The sequence below is a fragment of the Lepisosteus platostomus genome, chromosome 5 (assembly GCF_059453375.1).
Source record: "Lepisosteus platostomus isolate fLepPlt1 chromosome 5, fLepPlt1.hap1, whole genome shotgun sequence".
Taxonomy (NCBI): domain Eukaryota; kingdom Metazoa; phylum Chordata; class Actinopteri; order Semionotiformes; family Lepisosteidae; genus Lepisosteus; species Lepisosteus platostomus.
This window is the reverse complement of record NC_142615.1, coordinates 54,616,038-54,636,817: the sequence shown is the minus strand read 5'-3', so window position 1 is coordinate 54,636,817 and position 20,780 is coordinate 54,616,038. Positions and strand designations below refer to the sequence as shown.

The window sequence follows — 20,780 nt, the reverse complement described above, 5'->3', positions numbered from 1 at the left end:
AATCACTCATCACGAACATTTGTAATTACAAAACTTCACTGTTGCATTTCTGCGTTGTGACATTCTGAACATGGCATGTTAAAGTATGTAGAAAACCTAGATCAGAACAGGCTAAATGCAATTCATAGTGTTCTATATTTTTTTAATTCTTTCTAAATGAAAAAATATGTTTTTCAGTGATTATGACACTTCGGTATTACATAAAATATGCTTCAATGCCAAAATAAATAATAATGGAAAAAATACCCACAGTGGACATTCATAGTTGCGATTATAGGAATGTTATATATCAGGTGAGTAGCTGTGTCAGCATGTGTAGGCTGCAAAGGAAAAAGTAAAGGATTATTCCATGCTGAAAAGAGAAGAAAGGAAACATAACGTGTTGGCCGTGGAGCCTTCTTCAGGTGTGAGAAAGACAGGGCAGTAAGCAAAGATAATTTTCTTTATCTTTGCTTACTGCAGTTTATCTTTGATGACAACATCAAAGATGTTAGGAAGTTTTACAGCTAACAGCTCCACATCAACTTCCTTTTATAACTAACCTCATCAGATCCCTCAACTCCCAACTCTTCCAATTTCTCACTTCAGAGAAGGATAAAAAACTCAATCATCCTCTACAGAGAAAAACCATCAACACCCCTACCACCTCCACCAATCCTAACCTCGTTTTTACTATACCCTCTGACCTTTCCCTTTCACCCTTTTGCATCCTCAGCTCACATATTTTAAAATTACAATAGACTGTATAGTATGTGTTTAAAATTAAGGTAAATATGTCAAAATATCAAAATCCAACTGCACAGTGCTATCTTAACAATGCTTGTCAAGTCTCAAACAAACCTGCATAGTATTTTTAAAATATTTCAGCAGAGGATTCAACTGGAGTATAAATGAAGATTCGACGATAATTAGTTTTGGGTGAATATGGTTTTCTGGGGAGTTGCAATGTTGGGCATTATTGGACATTTCTCGGTGACCCTGACACGTGTTACACACTCGCATTTCCTGCAAATATTAAAATGGTTATGGTTTCGCTGAAAAATCCAATCGACTAAAGACAACGTTTATATCGCAAAAGAACCCCATCCCTGGGTGGACTCGAACCACCAACCTTTCGGTTAACAGCCGAACGCGCTAACCGATTGCGCCACAGAGACTGACTGGTGTGCTCTTTTCTCGAATCAGAGGTTTTCGGTTAAAAAAAAATCTCTTACCGTTTATTTTGCCAGATGGTAATATTTCTTCTGCACTGTTAACCAATAATTGAATTTCATTTTTCGCAAGCTGTGTGAATTTCATCAAAAACAAGTTTTCCAGAAAGGAAATGAACACATGCATTTAACGAAATCAAGCCCTTTGTGATTGCCCGAAATGGTACGTTCTGTACTACAAGATAGGAAGAAAGACACGGCTGGGATTTGAATCTCGGTTCTTTTGTTTAATAGAGAAGCGCTTTAACCAACTAGGCTACGGTGACAGGACACCCATCACCTTTTACAGCCGCTTGGACACACCGCTCTGAGACATCTGCGTTCAGTAAGCGTTTAACCAGCGCTCAGAGCAAATTGCCTCTTTTACATAGCAGCCCCGACACTGAGAAACGAAGAGAACTGGCTTTTATCTGGCATTTCCATGTCCAATGCGTTTGACATCTCCCAAGGGCGACAGAGTTCTTTTGCCACACTATTTCTTCTTCTTTTTTATTTCTGTACGCTTTGATAAAAAACGAGAAATCATGCAAGGGAAAAATGTCTTTTTTTTCATAGAGAAAACGTGCACCAGGAAATGTTGTGTTGAGAAGAAATGATTTAACATGATACGTGACCTAATTTATCGGAGCAATTGCTCAACCAGCAAGGTCTGGAGAGGTTGGAGAGTTTGGTGGATGTGATAATTATACGGTGTTGTGGAAGAAAACAGTCTTTCTTTGAATTCTCAGTCAATCGGAATTTCAGTGCGAAACATAAACCCCTTGTCTGATTTAAAGAGATTATATTTTAAAACTCCTAAAAAATCAGAAAACACATGTTTCTCACTTTGAAATTTTAGACGGAGCGGTGCATTACTAGTAGCGACGCTGAGCACCCTATGGGGGAATTCAGGTCATGTGAAATGCCAGCGGTTTAATAAACAACGCGTCTGGTTTCGGATCATAAGATTGTAGGTTCGACTTCTACCTGGCTCGTGTAAATTTTATTCAAGCTCCTCAGTAATAATGTATATTATGTAATGAACCGCACCTGAAAGCAAACGTTGGGTCTGTTTCCTTTGTTTTCCAGCATGAAATAGCAAATCGTTACAAAAAGCAGCTGCTAATGTCCAATAGCGGTTTTTTTTTTCAAATTACATTTTCAGGCTTCAGACACTTTTTAATAAAACAAAAGTGTCCGGAAACACATTAACTTTCAGGTTTGCTTGAACCTGTATTAAAAAAAGTTATCTGAAACTTCCGGGATTCCATTATCTGATGTAGCTGTCTCTAAAGTTGGACGTGATGTTAAGCAGATGTGAACTGTGCCTTTTCACTTAAAAAAAAAAAACAAAGTTCTTTTTTTCCCCTTCACTCCAATGCTGGAGACTGTAAGCCTGTGTGAGCTCCACACTGCGTGTCCTGTACTGCTCTATTTTGTTTAGATTATCTATGTGGTGTACAGATAGAACTCAACTGCATGGTGTGAATTCCGTGTTCAGGACCAGCAGAACCTGAAAAAGTAACAGCTGACCTCGACATGATTTGAACACACAGCCTCCTGATCTGGCGTCAGACATGCTACCATTGGGCCATGAAGTCACGGCTGTCTGTGCCTTTGAATTCCCCAAAGGAGACAAATGAGCTTCACAAAGAAAAATCTGTGAAGAGCGCAGCTCTTCCGAAGAGAGTCTTTTCTTCCCAGACCACATTTTATTCTTCCTGCGCAGCTCTTGTGTAGGTGTTGTTCTCAATTACAGATCCAGGAACACTGATTGTTTTTTCTATTTTTTTAAATTAAGTACCCCATGGTGCAACGGTAGCACGTCTGACTCTAAATCCCCAAGTTCATTTTCAAAGTATATCGGAGTCAACTGATACTGATCAGGTTCTGCTGCTACTGAACCCGCAGTCTTCACCTTAAAGTTCAATTCCCCAAGCCTTTTGACCTTATATGTCCATCCCTTCTCGTCAAAACTCGTATTTTCACAGGGTACCCTTCAGAAATCGCAGTATAGAATGAAAAAACTCCAGTAGATCTCGGCCGCTGTTGGTGATTTTCCTTTTAAAATAAATGAATCTCTGGAAATTTTACGGAGTGTATCACTTTCACTGAGACCGAGAAGTATTAAGCTGTACATGCGTCTTTGTGGCTCAGTTGTTAACAAAAAGGGTGGTGGTTTGAGCCCTTCCAGGGACGCTATGAGCCTTTTAATGTACACACCCTCCTCACTTCATTTCTCCATGGCCGGTCTTGTATCGCTAACAAATACAGAGCCCGTAGGAGGCAATAAGCTCGCATATTTTTTTTTGTTATAAAATATACTTTATTCTGAAAAAAACACATCTCAAAAAGAAAACATCTCACACATCATCACTTCACATAATTAAAACAACGGCGGAACGGCGGTGATTGTCTGTTATCAATCTTTGCAAGGGTGGGCGGATTTGCGCTATTATGAGAGTCCCTCCAAACCCTACTGTTTGCTGTAAACCATTAATCCCTGTACCGGGTCCATAGGCCTTTCCAGTGCTCCTTTGCCGTGGGGAAACCCCATTTAGCAATGTCGCGCTTCATCCTTCTCCTGAGGTCCGCCAGGATCCTCTCCTCCAGCTCTCTCGCTCCCCACTCGATGTTGTGCCGGATGAGATTGTTCCTCGCGTCCCACAGGCCTTTTTTTGTGAGGGACAGCAGCAGCCATATCAGGAACTGCGTCCCTCTGTCCAGTCCGGTAGGTGCCAGCCCCAGCAGAATGTACTGGTAACTGAGCACCGCACCCGTCCCCAGGAGTTGCATGGTGTTGTCCATTCTGCCCCACACCGCCTTGGCGAAGGGGCAGCTCCAGAACACGTGCTCCTGAGTCTCCTCGACGAAACACGTGTCCCGGGGGCAATGCGGGTTCCTGGTAAGCGAGTGTCTGTAGAGGACCTCTCTGGTAGCCAGTCTCTTGTGTACGGCCATCCAGTTGAGGTCCTTCAGTTCGTTGTCCAGTTCTTTAGGCTGCGTCCTTTCCCAGACTTGTCTGGGAACTTGCAGCCTTTCGTCGGCGACCAGATGCCCCCTCACCTCTTTGTACAGAGCTCTGTGGTTGGTGCAGAGCTCTGGCTGTCTCGTGGCCTCGTACCTCCTGCTCCACTTGACAGCGTGGGTGTAGAACTTTGGTCGCCTCTCTGCCTTGGGCCCAGTGTTTGACCACTGGACCAAGTGCCTCATCGGGATGGAGAGCCACAGCCTGACAAAGTACTGGTACTTGTGGCCGATGGGCTCCCGCAGCGCCCGACAGAGGTTGCAGTAAAAGATGCAGTCGAGTTTCAGGGGGAAATGTGGGACATCTCGACCCCCTTCCTCGACCGGCTGACACATCCGGTTTCTCGTGATGTACTCGTACCTCCCGCCCCAGACGAAGTCGAAGATCATCCCTTGCAGCGCTCGTCTGAGTCTAGCCGGCAGCGGGTACACCACCGCCAGGTAAACCAAAGCCGGCAGGACGTCTGCTTTCAACACCATCACTTTCCCTGTGTAGGACAGCGACCGCGTTTTCCACAGACCCAGCTTGGCGTTCACCCTGGCGATCCTCTCGGTCCAGTTGTTGGTCTCGTTGTCCTGGCTCTGGAAGGAAACCCCCAGTATTCTGAGGGGCTCCGTGCAGAGCTCGAGACCCTCCGGCGCCGTCGTCCTGTGCTTCCAGGGCCCGAAGAACTTCAGTTTGCTCTTTCGGCGGTAGAGCTTCGACACCGAGGCTCTGGAGTATTGCTCCATGACCTGCAGGGCCCTCCTCAACCCCCTGTCCGACCTCAGGAACAGCGTTGTGTCGTCGGCGTACTGGGAGATCTTCAGGGTTTCCCCCGCGCCTCCCGGTATCTCCAGGCCGTCGATGACGGGGTCCCGTTTCACCGCCTCTGCTAAGGGCTCTGTGAAGAGAACATAGAGAAGGGGTGAAAGGGGGCAGCCCTGTCGTACTCTGGATTCCTGGGGAATGAAATCCCCCAGGATTCCGTTCACGTTCACTCTGCTGCCCACGTCAGAGTACAGAATCTGAATCCAGCGGCTGAAACTCTCTCCGAAACCGAAGCGTTCCAGCACCCTGAACAGATAGCTGTGGTTCACTCTGTCGAAGGCTTTCTCCTGGTCCAGGCTGACCACCATCATGGGCACGTTCCGGTCCTCGGCCCAGGCGATGGCGTCTCTGGTCAGCTGGAGGTTCTGGTCTGTGGATGATGTGGATGATGTGGGGGAGGGCGGTTCTCAGTCTGCCGGTCAGGAGCTTGGACAGGATCTTTACGTCCACGCAGAGCATCGTGATCGGCCTCCAGTTTTTGAGGTCGGCGGCGTCTCCTCCCTTGAAGAGCAGGGAGATGACGCCCTCCCTCATGGTGTCTCCGAGTTTCCCCCGGCGGAAGATCTCCTGCACCACTTCCACCAGATCTGCCGCCAGGGTGTCCCAGAAGCAGGTGTAGAATTCCTTGGGGAGTCCGTCCGGCCCCGGCACCTTGCCATTCTCCATGGACAAGCACGCCGCCTTCAGCTCCTCGGCCGTTATCGGACCCTCCAAGTCCTCCCTCACCTCCTCCGGTACTCGTGCCTTCAGCCCCTCCAGAAAAGCATCGCCTGCCTCCACCTCCGTCTGCTTTTCTGAAAAGAGCTCCGTGTAGAAAGCGGTGGCCGCTTCTACTTTGTCGTTCTCGTCCAGCACTTCCTCTCCATCTCCCCGTCTCAGGCTGTGGATCACCCTCTTTTTCTGGGCTCCCCGGACCTGGTTGAAGAAATAGGAGGAACAGGTTTCATTATTTCATAATGCTCCCTTTGTGCCTTGACCAGGAAAGCCTTGGCTTTCTCGGTGTGCAGTTTGCGGAGCCTCTCCTTCAGGTCCCGTGCCCGGGCTGAATTGAAGGCTCCTCCCCCGTTAGCCGAGCTGTACTCCTCCTCGAGTTGCCTCTGGAGACGTGCAGCTTCCTTCCTCTCCCTGGCCGCCTTCCGTCTGCAGTACGTCTGCGCCAGGGTTCGGGTCCCGTCCTTCACCGACTCCCACCATTCCACCACGGAGCTGTAGCCGTCTCTCAGATCAACCCAGCTCGCGTAGTCTTTCCGGAACAGTGCCCTGAAGTCGTCTTCCTCCAGTATCTCCCAGTTTAGCTTCCAGTACCCACGACCGAATGCCGGCAGGCTGGTGTTAGCCACCACCGTCAAGCGACCGTGTTCGGAATACCACGCCGGGGACACCGTCGCCGACTCCAGGGAGCAGGTCGTGTGCAGGAAGATGTAGTCCAGGCGGCTGCACACTCCCCGGGAGTTTTTCCAGGTCGTTCCGGCGTCGTTAGGGCGGCACCGTCTGAAGCCGTCTACCAGGGAGAACTGCTTGAGTAGCGACTCCAGCTCTGCCGAGCTAGCGTCGCTCCCCTTCTCCCGGTCGACGTTGAAGTCCCCGCCGAGCACCATCTGTCTGTTGGTGGTGCAGCAGCTGGCCAGGTCAGCAAACACTTCCTTCAGGATAGAGGGTTCTGTTGGAGCATAGACGTTAATTGCTCTCAACTTCTGCCCCCTCCAGTCGATGTCTGCGACCAGGATCTGGCCCTGCACCACCGAGAAGGAGGAAACCAGCGTCATCTCTGGGTTTCCGAGGAGAATTCCCACTCCGGAAGAGTGGACCCCTCCTACGCTCCAGCATGATTCTCCCTTCGTCCATTCCCTGGTGAATGTCAGCTTGTCGCTTTCATCCTTCAGGTGGACCTCCTGTAAGAAACAAACTGAGAAAGACTTTGAGGCCAGATCATGAAAGACTCCCCGTCTTTTCACGGGGTCTCTCAGCCCTCTCACGTTAGTTGTTAGGAAGGTTAGTTTCACAGTCATGGTTAAACTAGTGAAAGTTAAACCTCCTCTCTGTACTTACAGTTGAAACTTGGGAGTCTACATCTGGGCACTGTTTAGCCTAGATGTAACTCCTCTCGTTCGGGTCCTGGGGGGAATATGCTGGGCTCCCTCCAGGTTTCGCTGGGGACTGAAATGTAAACATGCTGGACAGGTCCAGCCCTACCATCAGTCCGGGCTCCAGGGCGGCTTCGAAATAATCCTCGTCGTCCTCGAGGATACTCTCCGCCACCGCTTCGGGAAGGCTTCTTTCTTCCCTTTCTCCGGGAGTTTCGGGGGCCTCCAGTTTCTCCTGGGCCTCGGGGGAAGGGGGCTCCAATTTCTGGGCTGCCTCTTCCTGTTGTTCCTGGGCCTCGGGGGAGGGGGTTCCAACTTCCTGTGATGCCTCTTCCTGTTGTCCCTGGGCCTCGGGGGAGGGGGTTACCTCTTCCTGGGCTGCCTCCTCCTTTTGTCCGTGGGACTCGGGGGAGGGGGGTTCCGTTTCCTGGGGAGCCTCCTCCGGTTGTTCCTGGGCCTCGAGGGAAGAAAGTTCCATTTCCTCTAGGACGAGGAAACGGTTTTCCCTTACCACTCTTTTTTTCTGTCCTTCCGAAAGTGGGTCCGCCCTGGGTCTCTTCTCCCGCTATCGCTTTCCCTTTTTGCTGGGAGTTATCCAGGGCCCTTCCTCCGGTCGGCCATCTTGTCCCTCTTCCTGGCGGCCATCTTGTGGCACCGATGCGGCTGGGGGTGTGGCCTCGGCAGTTTCGGTTCTCAGCGGGGGAGGTGCGGGTTCTTTGTTCTCAGCCCTCTCCCTTTGTCTGGAGACCGGTTTCTGCCTGCCGGCTTCCACCACCTGCGCAAACGAAGGTTTGCTTACCTTGCATTGGCGAAGGAGGTGTCCCTCGGCGCCGCATCCGTCGCACTTTTTGGCTGCCCGGCAGGTTTTTGCCAGGTGCCCGTCCTCATTGCAGTTGTGACATCTGACGATGTCACATGTGTTTGTCTTGTGGCCGGACTGTCTGCACTTGCTGCAAAAATCCGGCATCTTGGGGTAGTAGAGGTACCACCTGTCGGCTCCGATGTTGAAGCGAGCCGGGGGGTGCTGGAAACCGTTAACGCCCTCTGGGTCCTCCTTCAGGAGGACTCGGTACTGGCGTTTGCCGTACCAGACGCCTTTGTCCCTGACCTCTGTCGGTTTTCCCACCACGGTTACATACCTCCCTAGGTACGCTGTTACCCGTTCCGCTGGTACGTAGGGATTGTATGTGCAAACCGTGATGGTCCTCTGATTCGTCTTCCTCATCGGCTCCGGCCTGTAATCAGAGAAACCAGGGTGCTTACCTTTCTCCCTGATCAGTCTCGTTGCCTTTTCGTACGATGCGTCCGTAGCCATGTAGGCCTCCATGTATCTCTCTGCCTTGTTGTCCTGGAGGCAGTAGAGATCTCCGGCCACCAACTGCAAGATCCCTCGCAGGAAGGTCATAAAGAAGGCCTTTGCAGTCGGCATCGGCTCCGTCTTCTTTGTCCAGTGGAACCGGATCAATGTCCTCTTGTCTGCCATCTCTGAGGGAGAAAAAAAAAAAAAAAGGAGGGAAAGAGAGAGAGCAAAGGGAGCAGCGAGGGAGCCCTGGCCTTTGTCCTTGTGGGCAAAGCCCAGCTAGGTGCAGGCGCAGGAGGAGAGAGAGAGAGGAGAGCGGAAAGTGCTTCCGGGTCTCAAGGAAGAAAGCAAGCACCGCGGGCAGGCCACGTGTACCTGCTCCCAGCCAAGAGGCCAAGGAGGCAGAGAGAGAGAGAGCGAGAGAGAGAGGGAGCGGATAGCGCTTCCGAGTCTCAAGGTGGAAAGCAAGCACCGCGAGCAGGCCACGTGTACCTGCTCCCAGCCAAGAGGCCAAGGAGGCAGAGAGAGAGAGAGCGAGAGAGAGAGGGAGCGGATAGCGCTTCCGAGTCTCAAGGTGGAAAGGAAGCACCGCGGGCAGGCCACGTGTACCTGCTCCCAGCCAAGAGGCCAAGGAGGCAGAGAGAGAGAGAGCGAGAGAGAGAGGGAGCGGATAGCGCTTCCGAGTCTCAAGGAAGAAAGCAAGCACCGCGGGCAGGCCACGTGTACCTGCTCCCAGCCAAGAGGCCAAGGAGGCAGAGAGAGAGAGAGCGAGAGAGAGAGGGAGCGGATAGCGCTTCCGAGTCTCAAGGTGGAAAGGAAGCACCGCGGGCAGGCCACGTGTACCTGCTCCCAACCAAGAGGCCAAGGAGGCAGAGAGAGCGAGAGAGAGAGGGAGCGGATAGCGCTTCCGAGCCTCGAGGTGGAAAGCAAGCACCGCGGGCAGGCCACGTGTACCTACTCCCAGCCAAGAGGCCAAGGAGGGAGAGAGAGAGAGAGAGCGAGAGAGAGAGGGAGCGGATAGCGCTTCCGAGTCTCGAGGAAGAAAGCAAGCACCGCGGGCAGGCCACGTGTACCCACTTCCAGCCAAGAGGCCAAGGAGGCAGAGCAAGAGAAAGGGGGAGGGGAGAGGAGAGGAGAGAGCAGAGAGAGAGAACGTTACTGCCGGATCCCACCCAGCTCAGCTGCTGCTTGGCCTTAACCCCCTAGGCTCAACCTAGAGCGATACCAGCTCAAGCACTCTTCAGAATCTTCGATCGCCTTCTAGACCTTTGGAAAGACAAGAACTGCGGGCATGCCACTTGAACTTGATCTTAGCCAAAAGGCCGAGAAGGCATAGGTTTCTTTACGGCATTCCTGAACTCTTTGCACTAATGAGCCCGGGCCTTTTTCCCGTCTCGCCGCTACGCATATGGGTCTTTTTCCGCTCTCCTACTCCCCATGGCTAGTCCCTTTGGACGTCCGTGACAGGTGCCCCTTTGGAATAGTTTTCAGAAAATGTGAGAAAAGGAAAGGTATGTACAGTAAGCTCTCACACACAGCTCTCAAACACAGCATTAGAGATTGGAATCTGATTGTAAAAAAAAACTGCCCGTCTCCCCGGCATTTAACGCTGCTGTTGTTTTTATTTTACATATTGTTAGCATTTTAATGAATTGTTAAAAGATTTATACACAAATCGCTAAATACAAAACGTAAAAAACCCAACTGTATGCAATTGACCATTCATATTCCTGAATTTTAAATCCCTGTGTTTATCTGTGTCCAAGTGCCTGGTGCAGCTATTTTGAAAGCATACCTCAAGGAGGACTTTACACGCAGTCTGGGGTATTTAGCTTGTACTGTGTGCCCTGTTTGCCTTTGTAAGCATTTGTTTAAAAAATAAGTTCACAATACGATAAAAACAGAGAAAGCACAAACTTAATAATATAACGATTCAAAATCAAAACCAAATCATATGAAGAAAAATCATATGACCAAATCATAAAGAAAAATAGTCAATTTCCGCCTGCACTGATATCCCTTCAAATGTTTTAGAAGAACTCTTGACGTTAATAGAGTAGAAGCCTGCATTTCTTCTACTAAACGAGACTATGGGGAGTGAGTATTTTGATGTCGAACTGGGATTTAAATGAAGAGGAACACTACACTACATTGGGCTACGCGTGTGACAAAACGTTTATTTTAGACCTCTCGATAGCTCAGTTGCTAGCTCTTAAAACTGTAGAAAAAACAGCGAGTATGTCTTATGTCCCTGGTCTGAATCCAGTTTGAAGGATGGTGTTTTCTTGTTCCTTAATCAAAAAGTGAAAATTGCGAATTTGTCTTTCACTTTGACGTTCACCCGAAAGCTCAGTATACAAAGAAGTAGAGGCTCCTGTTCTGAATAATTCCGCTCTGAGACACCTGCGTTAAGTTAGCGCTGAGTCGGCTGGCTGAGCATGTTGCCTCCTTTACATTCAATAGGAGCCCCGACACTAAGAGAAACGTACAGAAATGGGTTTTATCGGGAACTTTTCATGTCCAATGCACTTGACATCTCCCACGGGCGACAAAGTTCATTTAGGACACCTTTCTTTCTTTCTTCTTTCAGCAGGAGTACAATAATGGCAACAACATGTTTGGAGTTCGGCATTTCATTTAGTCTGCGGAAACATCGTATCGGAATGAACTACCTGAGATAAAAGAGTAATTGCGGCTTCAGATCGTTTTTACAGAGCATTGCGTTGTTCTGTTCATGCTGACTACACGCTTTAGATATGTCATTTACTGCAAGTGTTGCTTTTCCAGGTTTTTCTGAAATTCCTCGCATTTGAGCCAGCACTAAAATATTTCATTCCCGTCGCTGAATACATCGTGGAAACGGTATTTGCAACGGAATGCTGTCACACATGAAACCTTTTTGTTATTCGGTTCTGAAGTTTGAAAATGAAAATAAAACGGGGGTCACCTCATAGGCTTGAAAGAAGTCCAAGCAGCATAAAAACCCGTGAATTCTCACAAATTGCATTGTGCTGCACCTTTTTTTTGCTGCTGTTATAAATCAGCCTTAAACATTTGAATGCATACCTTACTGCTGCTAATCACATTCACATGTTTATGAAGCTTTTTTCTGTCCGTTATGTTTTTGCTAAGCAGTTTCTCCGTTTTCCTCGTACTGTGATTGTCAGCGAGCACAACAAGACTGAAACAGTGTAAAAGCAGGCAAAAAAGACAGGGTAAAACGCCTGACTGTCGGGAGTGGGATTTGAACCCCTGCCTCTATTTGGAGAGTGAAACACAAAGCTTAAAAGACACGAAGCTGTGAATTTGCTGTTTTAAACCGCTCGACTATCCTGAAAAAATGTGTGCTGATTGCACCAGTCGCATCCGATTTTCTGTAACTTTAGGATGATTGATACGACTGGACAAACACAATTTGTGGCGTTTAGCATGACATGGAAAACGGTACCAGAGCATTCGGGTCCGGACTACCAGACTCAGAAACAGTTTTTACCCCCGCACTATCAAACTATTAAACTCCCAGCCTCTCTCACTCTCTCCTCACCTCTCACCTATGATCTGAACCTCACGGTGCCTTCTTTCTTACCAAAAACCCAAACACACATTGAAAATCTACCTCTACCATACATGTCAAAAGCTCACTCCCCATCATTTCTATCCCTTTATTTAATTCTTTTGATGCATGTTTTTGCACATAACCTGTTACCTTTTTGTTGTTTTGCACGCTGCCTGTTGTTTTTTGCACATCGGCTGTTGTCTCTGTCTTTCTTTTGTTATACAATTGTATTGTTGTTGTGTTTTCTTCTTTGTACTACTTATGTCCGAGAGCTTGCTAAATAGCATTTCGTTATACCATATACCTGTGTATGAGTATAATGACAATAAACTTGAACTTGAACTTTAAACTTGAACTTGAACTTGACATAGTCTTGCAGGCAGTATATTATTTTATCGTTTACTCGTTTAAAAAAACACGGTCTTCTCGTTTCTAAGTCAGATTTTTAGTGCTTTCGAACGTTCCTTCCAACCTGGACTGACAGCTCACCCGATCTGTTTGTGATCAGACCATGGAGTCGGGGGCTGTACAAAGCGCACGTTCCTTCCCAATGCTAAGGCGATCATTCGGCAGATGGGTGTGAAGAGAGACAAGCTTTAAAAGGGATACTTAACAAGGAGATACGCTGTAGCAGTGTGACTCCAACAGATGCTCCTGAAGAGACTGGAGGTTTAAGCCAGCTCCTTAGAGCGCTCGGCCACGTTACTCTCAACAGTGGCTCTTCAGCTCTTGTTGTTTGACCTAGTGGTTTTATAAGGCGTGGAAACAACCGCAACTTCCTTTTCTGAGATGCTTTCTCTCACGTGGTGAAATCTCGACCTCTTTGGCATCTCTGGCTATAGTTCTTCTGTAGAGCAGGCTTTCACACCTCTGCTTCTAGTGCCCTTGAAGTCATTTTATTTTTACAGGAAGACGCATTCCCTAACAATCTTTCCTGTTTTAGAAATGCTTCATAAGGCGTGTTTGATTCAACGGACAAACAGTATACTAATTGTACAATGCAGATTTATGCGGCATTCGTACTGGATTTGAGTGGGATTCTGAAATACTTCTTGCAAAGGTATTCAGACTTTCTTGAACCTATAATAAAAACACAGACCTGAAACTCCCTAGCTTCCAATCTCTGATGTTGCTGTCCTTAAACTCGGACGTGATTTTCTGCAGACGTGTGCATAATGTCCTGTTTTCTTACAGTGTAGACATTTTGCTGTTCACGCTCCGCATTCATCTGCTTTGTGCATTGTTAGTCCGCACCTGTAACAAGTAATGTCAGCCGTCCCCTGTTCTTCTATATCTCTAGCATGACTGCGTCCTGCTGCTCGGCTTTTGTTTGTAAACTTTGTTTGTAAAGTTCAGTGTCACTTTGTCACTGTGGTCAGAAAGCATTCTTGATTCTGCTTGAGCTGCTTCATGAATTCTAGTGACTGTAAGAGCTCTTTCTAAAGTCAGCCCTTCATCCTGCAGCAATTTATAGTCTCTTATGTGCACATTTTTCCACAAGTTGATCTCTTAACATGTCAGTTTCCAATACTCCAAAGTCACAAGATTTAGCCAGTTCTCTTAGTGCAGTCACAAAAGCATCAACAGATTCGTCCTGAGACTAAGTTCTCTGCCTAAATGTATGCCGTTCCAAAACCACATTTCTGCGCGGTGTAAAGTAAGCGTCTAAGGCAGCTACAGTCTGTTCATATGTACCTTTTTCTCCAGGGAGGTTGGCAAAAATCCGCTGCACGGGAGCCCCGATACAGTGCAGTAATGTAGCACGTCTCACAGCATCCTGAGCTTCTGTAGATCCACTGGCTATTTAAAAAAAATCTGTACGACTCCATCCATATCTTGTATTCCGTATACAAATCCGGAGCTCCGAGGTTCAGTGGAAGCGGTGGAAAAAGCTGGGCATAAGCAAAGCTTCTCGGCGCGGCTGCCATATCTTCCATGGCGCTAGCTAAACGAAAAGTCCTAAAATTCAAAAGTTCGTTTCTACCAGCAAGAGAACTAAAATCTGCAGTGTTCTGCCCGCTTTGAGTCCGTCAAGCACTCATCTCTCGTTGCAATAAATGTTTTGTATCTTAATAAAAATACGTTTTTATATTATTTTAACTATTTTATTAACTACACAGATCACACCCTTACACCATATATTCCCGCCTTCTACTCTCTCGTTCTGTTGTCTCGCGATGTCTACTCACTATACTACATTTAGCATGACTTCTTGTTGCAGTTGAGCTCAAAACTGGAGATGATCTCCATATTCTACCGCTGTAACAAGCCCGAAACATAGGACACAGTACACACTTTTTAAGTGAAGTCAGGTTGTTAAAAAATTAAACCAGCGACCTGTCACAGAAACGTACCCCAGTCTCCCGCGCAACAAGCGGGGGTACTCAGCACTATACTAACGAGGAGCGCTTGTCTGCAGCTGAGCGTCAGCTCTGTTTACTGTCAGCAGTCATTGCCTCATTTCCAAAGACTTTTTCACCTGCTCTCAGCTTTTCAAGACAGTCATAAACGCTCAAGAAGTAATTCATGTCAGTTGGAAGTCTGTTTCTGTTGTCTCAGCTCTTGATAAAGAAAAGCCGTGCGTGGGAGACTCCCTCTCTGAAGAAGTTTGCCGTCACCCTGCGAGGGAGAAGAGCCATCAATCACCGAGGCAACCACTGAGACAGTTAACATTAAACACGTGAAATGCGAGATGTTGTGATTTTTTTCCCGCTTAAGGCTTCTATCGTTTCTACTCTAACGAGAAAGACCTCTTTATTAGAAGTGAGATTTTAACAAACGTCTCCAGGGTTAACTGCGACCTGAACGCAACGCCTAAGACCACCAGCCATCTTGCCTGTGGTACTTAGAGCAGCGCTCAATAAAAATGATCAGAACCCGAAAGCGCTTCTTATGCGGATCAGTATATTCCGATTCCACTGGTTCTGCAGAAGAAATAAGAAAAGCCGAACTCAAAGCACTGTGTTGCCATTACGGGTACTCTGCAGCTGCTTTAAGATCTACTCACACCGTGTTGCCATTAAGGCTACCTAGTTATTCGTACTGGATTTGAGTGGGATTCTGAAATACTTCTTGCAAAGGTATTCAGACTTTATAATAAAAACACAGACCTGAAACTCCCTAGCTTCCAATCTCTGATGTTGCTGTCCTTAAACTCGGACGTGATTTTCTGCAGACGTGTGCATAATGTCCTGTTTTCTTACAGTGTAGACATTTTGCTGTTCACGCTCCGCATTCATCTGCTTTGTTAAAAAAAAAAACTTATCGTCACCTTTTTGAACGTGATTATTAGACACCCGTTAAATCTCCACCGAGGTTTCTTGAGAGATCTTCAGTGAGCGAGTATTAAAAAACTACTTCGCTTCCAACCTCTGCTGTCACTGTAAACTCGGACGTGATGTTCTGCAGATGTGCAGTGTGCCTTTCCTCTTGTCGTATTCAAGAGTACTCACTGTGTGAGCTCCTCACTGCGTGTTCCGTACTCTACTGTGATTTAATTTAGATGATTACGTGGAGTAGAGTGACAAGATCTACTTGAACATTTTCGGTTTGTGAAATGAAACACTAAATACACTACTGTAAATACTGTAAAAAGTAATGGACATTTAAAATAACCAAGTACAGCTAGAAGAGTGAAAGATAAAAGACTATTAAGAACGACATTCACAATAGACTTAAGAAGAGCACAACTGCCCGAACAGGGACTTGAACCCTGGACCCTCAAATTAAAAGTCTGATGCTCTACCGACTGAGCTATCCGGGCTCTGAAAGAAAATAGACACTGTCGGGAGCCTCGCAAGTCACGTGTCTCTTGTGCTGAAGAGCAGTCATACCTGACCCATCTGGAATGACCACTGACAGACTTTATCATGAAGCGACGGCACCACTCCCAGTAGAATGAGTGAGAAATACAGCATGACATGGGTAGTTAAGGGGTTCCCACAATTAATCTTTCCTCACATTACTGATTTTTTTCAATAGCATTTTGAACTTTTTTCACATTCAGATTTTTTTCACATTTAATAAAATCTTATAATCAACAACATTAAAAAGAAAACAAATGGAACATTTTTTGGAACAATAATTAAAAAAAAACTTTCAATGCCTTGGTTGTATACGTGTGCACACCCTTTATAAAGGGAGTTGCAACAGTGCTGAAATTTAAACAGCATTTCTGTAGAGAAAACAGCATTTTTTCTGCCTTGATGTTAAGCTTAGGGAGCCTGTCTTTTAGAAATTCTATTTCTTAACACCTTGCACAGCCTCCCGACAGACTAACGAATATTTTTTGTAGAAATTGGCTCACACACCGGAAGACACTAACGTTTATTTACATTAGAGTATGTAAAACTCAGGCTTTAACAGATGTTCATGATGTTTCACACGGGGTGTTACCTGTTGTAGTGTTTCAAAAGATGTGTTAGCGGACCACAAATTATCTTGAAAAGATTTGGGTTTGTACTGGCGGATTCAAACCCGACTCAATTATTTGGAAGGCGCTTGTACCACCAACGCACTTCCGAGAAGCACCTGCAAATTATCACAATCCTCTCTCTCACCAACAAAGTTATAGAGACACATACGTCCAATGAAAACTAATTTTATTCACTCAAGGCTCCACTCTTTTGTTGTGATGTCATTTTAATTGATATTAGCTTTGATAAGGTGTCGTTTTTGCCTCTTAAAGTCTGCTCCTTTCTTCCTGGTATAGAAATAACATGTTCCATCTTTGTTTAAAAACACCACTAAAAGTAAATTATTCAGCTCTAACGCCTGTGTGCATTGACAAGACATCTCAAAAGGACTTATCAAATAAGAACACGATCCTGCCTGTTACCATTCCTGTGGTTGGGGCGTTGTTTCACCCTTTTATGTTCTTCTACAATATTTGCAGACAGGGCTTTATCACTCGAGTTGTACAGAACAAGTGTGCATCGGCCCATGAAAATAATCAGTACTGCTGTTGTTCTATGCGTAGTTTAACCGAGAGCACTTAAAAGATGCAAAAAGCTTTCAAAGAAAACAGAATTGAAAGACAGTCGAGTAAGGAGGTAGAAAAAAGCACTCCCGCGTCTGGGAATTAACCACCGTCGCACGTGTGACTGGATACAAAAATAATAGATTAATTTGTGCCCAGTCTCTTGAAGCTTCAATGCGATTATTTTTCCTTCCTTATTTCTTCATTCCCATGCATTTACTCTGTAGTAGAGGAAACGCACAAGTGGGAAACTGCAGGCATTCTTCGTGAGTGGTGGATTGTGATCAGTGAGCATCTGGACAAGTCTGTTCCATTACCTTTTCCATCGGGGATGTAGCTCAGTGGTAGAGCGCATGCTTTGCATGTATGAGGTCCTGGGTTCAATCCCTGGCATCTCCAGGTGCTTTATATTACAGTACTCACATTGCAATCTTCTGTTGAGTGAGAACTCTTTGCTTGTGTTCAGAGAGAGCCAGGTTTACACAATTAAATGCAGGCACACTCGACGTGCTGCAGAGTTGCGCTGCTGTTTTAAATGTACCTCATTTAGTTCTGTTAAATCCTAAATTATTTGAACTAATAATTTAGTTCAAATTCAGGAAATCCTGAGATTGCTTCACACTTGGCATGGCTGTTGCAGAAAACACCTGTTGAATCTCACCCAGGATTTCTTGAGAGATCATTCAGCGAGTGAATCCTCCTTCTAAACTCCGCACTAAACTGAAAGCTTCACGAACTCCTCACTGCGTGTCCTGTACTGTTACAAGTGCTTTCGTGTAGATGTGAAACACTGCCATAAACACACTTTGAACTTTTTCCGTTTGTTAAGGAAAATGCAAAAGAGCATGACAAGTATTGAACGTATAAAATATCCATGGCACAACTCGAGAAAGTACTGAAGGACTACACATCGATTTTTGATGATTACAAGAGATTCAAGAAACACAATCGTCCGCAGCTGGGTTTGGATCCTGAACTCTAGAGTTAAAAGAACATAAGCGACGGATATGACCTATAAACTCTCTGAATTGTCTTATAGTTTATGAAATAAAACAATTTCTTAATAAATTCTAACTGTTGATAGACGATTTATTGAATTTTAACAAAATCACAATGACAAACTTTTTCGGTTAAACTGTTATTCAATAAACGTTAGTGTCTTCCGGTGTGTGAGCCAATTTCTCCAACAAATATTTGTTAGTCTGTCGGGAGGCTGTGCAAGGTGTCAAGAAATAGAATTTCGAAAAGACAGGCTCCCTAAGCTTAACATCAAGGCTGTTTTCTCTACAGAAATGCTCTTTAAATTTCAGCACTGTTGCAACTCCCTTTATAAAGGGTGTGCACACGTATACAACCAAGGCATTGAAATATTTTTTCAATGTATTTTTCAATGTAGATGGCTGGGCATTTACTGCAAGAGATTCCTTACCACCCTAACACACTTCCTATCCCCAGGACCATTAACCAGAACTTTTCCATCCTACAGGATGATCCCTCCATTGGGGCCCTCTTTTCTGATCGCCCTATCATCTCATATCGCCGACCACCTAATCTGCGTAACCTCCTTGTCCACAGCTCCCTTGACCGCCCTCAGCAACCATCCACACCAGGCACTTTCCCTTGCAAAAGAGCTCGCTGTATCACCTGCAAGTACACAGCCACCACCACACTCATTCAAGGCCCCTCAGGACAATTCCGGATCACCCAGACAGCATCTTGTACCTCCAGCAACCTTATTTACTGTATCTCTTGCAGTAAATGCCCAGCCATCTACATTGGGGAAACAGGAAGGAGACTCGGAGACCGCTTCAGAGAACACGTCAGGGCTGTGAAGATTAAAGATCTCTCCAAGCCCATTGTTTCTCATTTCACCTCTGACGGCCACGACCACTCTAATCTCTCCGTCTGTGTTCTCAAAGACGGTTTTCCGAACTCATACATCAGAAAGACCACCGAAACTAAAATTATTCTGCAGCTAGGATCACACATTCTCCCTTCCCTTAACGACAGATTACTGTTCTTTTAAATTTTCTCCAAAATTATTCTGCAGCTAGGATCACACATTCTCCCTTCCCTTAACGACAGATTACTGTTCTTTTAAATTTTCTCCATTCATTGGAATTTTCATTTCACACCTCTCTGCACCCATTCTGACTTCACACCTCTTGATTGGCCTCTCTTTCTGTCCCCTGCTCCCGCCTCTCACTCCTCCTCCCTCTCAACCTTTGTTCTCCCGCTACTTTACCTTTGCCTACTGCCCTGTCTCTCTCACACCTGAAGAAGGCTCCACGGCCGAAACGTTGTGTTCTCTTTCTTCTTTTTTTCAGCATGGAATAAACCTATTACTTGTTCCTTTGCAGCCTACGCATGCTGACGCAGCTACCCACCTGATCATCTAAATTAAATCACAGTAGAGTACAGAACACGCAGTGAGGAGCTCACACAGTAAGTACTCTTGAATACAAGAGGAAAGGCACACTGCAACTCTGCAGAACATCACGTCCGAGTTTACAGTGACAGCAGAGGTTGGAAGCGACGTAGTTTTTTAATACTCGCTCGCTGAAGATCTCTCAAGAAACCTCGGTTGAGATTTAACGGGTGCCTAATAATCACGTTCAAAAAGGTGACGATAAGTTTTTTTTTTAACTAGGTAGCCTTAATGGCAACACGGTGTGAGTAGATCTTAAAGCAGCTGCAGGGTACCCGTAATGGCAACACAGTGCTTTGAGTTCGGCTTTTCTTATTTCTTTTGCAGAACCAGTGGAATCGGAATATACTGATCCGCATAAGAAGCGCTTTCGGTTTCTGATCATTTTTATTGAGCGCTGCTCTAAGTACCACAGGCAAGATGGCTGGTGGTCTAAGGCGTTGCGTTCAGGTCGCAGTTAACCCTGGAGACGTTTGTTAAAATCTCACTTCTAATAAAGAGGGCTTTCTCGTTAGAGTAGAAACAATTGAAGCCTTAAGCGGGAAAAAAATCACAACATCTCCGTTTCACGTGTTTAATGTTAACTGTCTCAGTGGTTGCCTTGGTGATTGATGGCTCTTCTCCCTCACAGGGTGACGGCAAACTTCTTCAGAGAGGGAGTCTCCCACGCACGGCTTTTCTTTATCAAGAGCTGAGACAACAGAAACAGACTTCAAACTGACATGAATTACTTCTTGAGCGTTTATGACTGTCTTGAAAAGCTGAGAGCAGGTGAAAAAGTCTTTGGAAATGAGGCAATGACTGCTGACAGTAAACAGAGCTGACGCTCAGCTGCAGACAAGCGCTCCTCGTTAGTATAGTGCTGAGTACCCCCGCTTGTTGCGCGGGAGACTGGGGTACGTTTCTGTGACAGGTCGCTGGTTTAGTTTTTTAACAACCTGACTTCACTTAAAAAGTGTGTACTGTGTCCTACGTTTCGGACTTGTTACAGCGGTAGAATATGGAGATCATCTCCAGTTTTGAGCTCAACTGCAACAAGAAGTCATGCTAAATGTAGTATAGTGAGTAGACATCGCCAGACAACAGAACGAGAGAGTAGAAGGCAGGAATATATGGTGTAAGGGCGTGATCTGTGTAGTTAATAAAATAGTTAAAATAATATAAAAACGTCTCTTTATTAAGATACACAACATTGAAGGCGACGAGAGATGAGTGCTTGACGGACTCAAAGCGAGTGCAGTGCGGATTTTAGTTCTCTTGCTGGTAGAAACGAACTTCGTTTAGCTTGCGCCATGGAAGATATGGCATCCGCGCCGAGAAGCTTTGCTTATGCCCAGCTTTTTCCACCGCTTCCACTGAACCTTGTAGCTCCGGATTTGTATACGGAATACAAGATATGGATGGAG

At 46.2% G+C, this 20,780-nt stretch overlaps 3 protein-coding genes and 3 non-coding genes across 6 annotated transcripts in view; 3 read left to right on the top strand and 3 right to left on the bottom strand.

Moving 5' to 3' along the window:
• LOC148669375 (antigen WC1.1-like) overlaps positions 1-20,780 on the top strand; it is a 590,051-nt gene that overhangs the window by 137,946 nt on the left and 431,325 nt on the right. The gene's annotated exons all lie outside the window — the stretch shown is intronic.
• The window catches only part of LOC148669398 (uncharacterized), a 469,383-nt gene that overhangs the window by 170,890 nt on the left and 277,713 nt on the right, over positions 1-20,780 (top strand). The gene's annotated exons all lie outside the window — the stretch shown is intronic.
• On the bottom strand, positions 1,084-1,157 carry trnan-guu (transfer RNA asparagine (anticodon GUU)). Its single transcript has one exon. It is a non-coding gene; the product is annotated as a tRNA-Asn (tRNA).
• LOC148669520 (uncharacterized) overlaps positions 6,755-20,780 on the bottom strand; it is a 97,072-nt gene continuing 83,046 nt past the window's right edge. The window contains exon 2 of the mRNA XM_088632559.1: positions 6,755-8,597. Within this exon, the coding sequence (XP_088488685.1) occupies positions 7,678-8,595 (918 nt within the window). The 5' untranslated portion in view covers positions 8,596-8,597 and the 3' untranslated portion in view covers positions 6,755-7,677. The remainder of the gene's footprint in view (positions 8,598-20,780) is intronic.
• trnak-uuu (transfer RNA lysine (anticodon UUU)) lies at positions 15,659-15,731 on the bottom strand. Its single transcript has one exon. It is a non-coding gene; the product is annotated as a tRNA-Lys (tRNA).
• trnaa-ugc (transfer RNA alanine (anticodon UGC)) lies at positions 17,274-17,345 on the top strand. Its single transcript has one exon. It is a non-coding gene; the product is annotated as a tRNA-Ala (tRNA).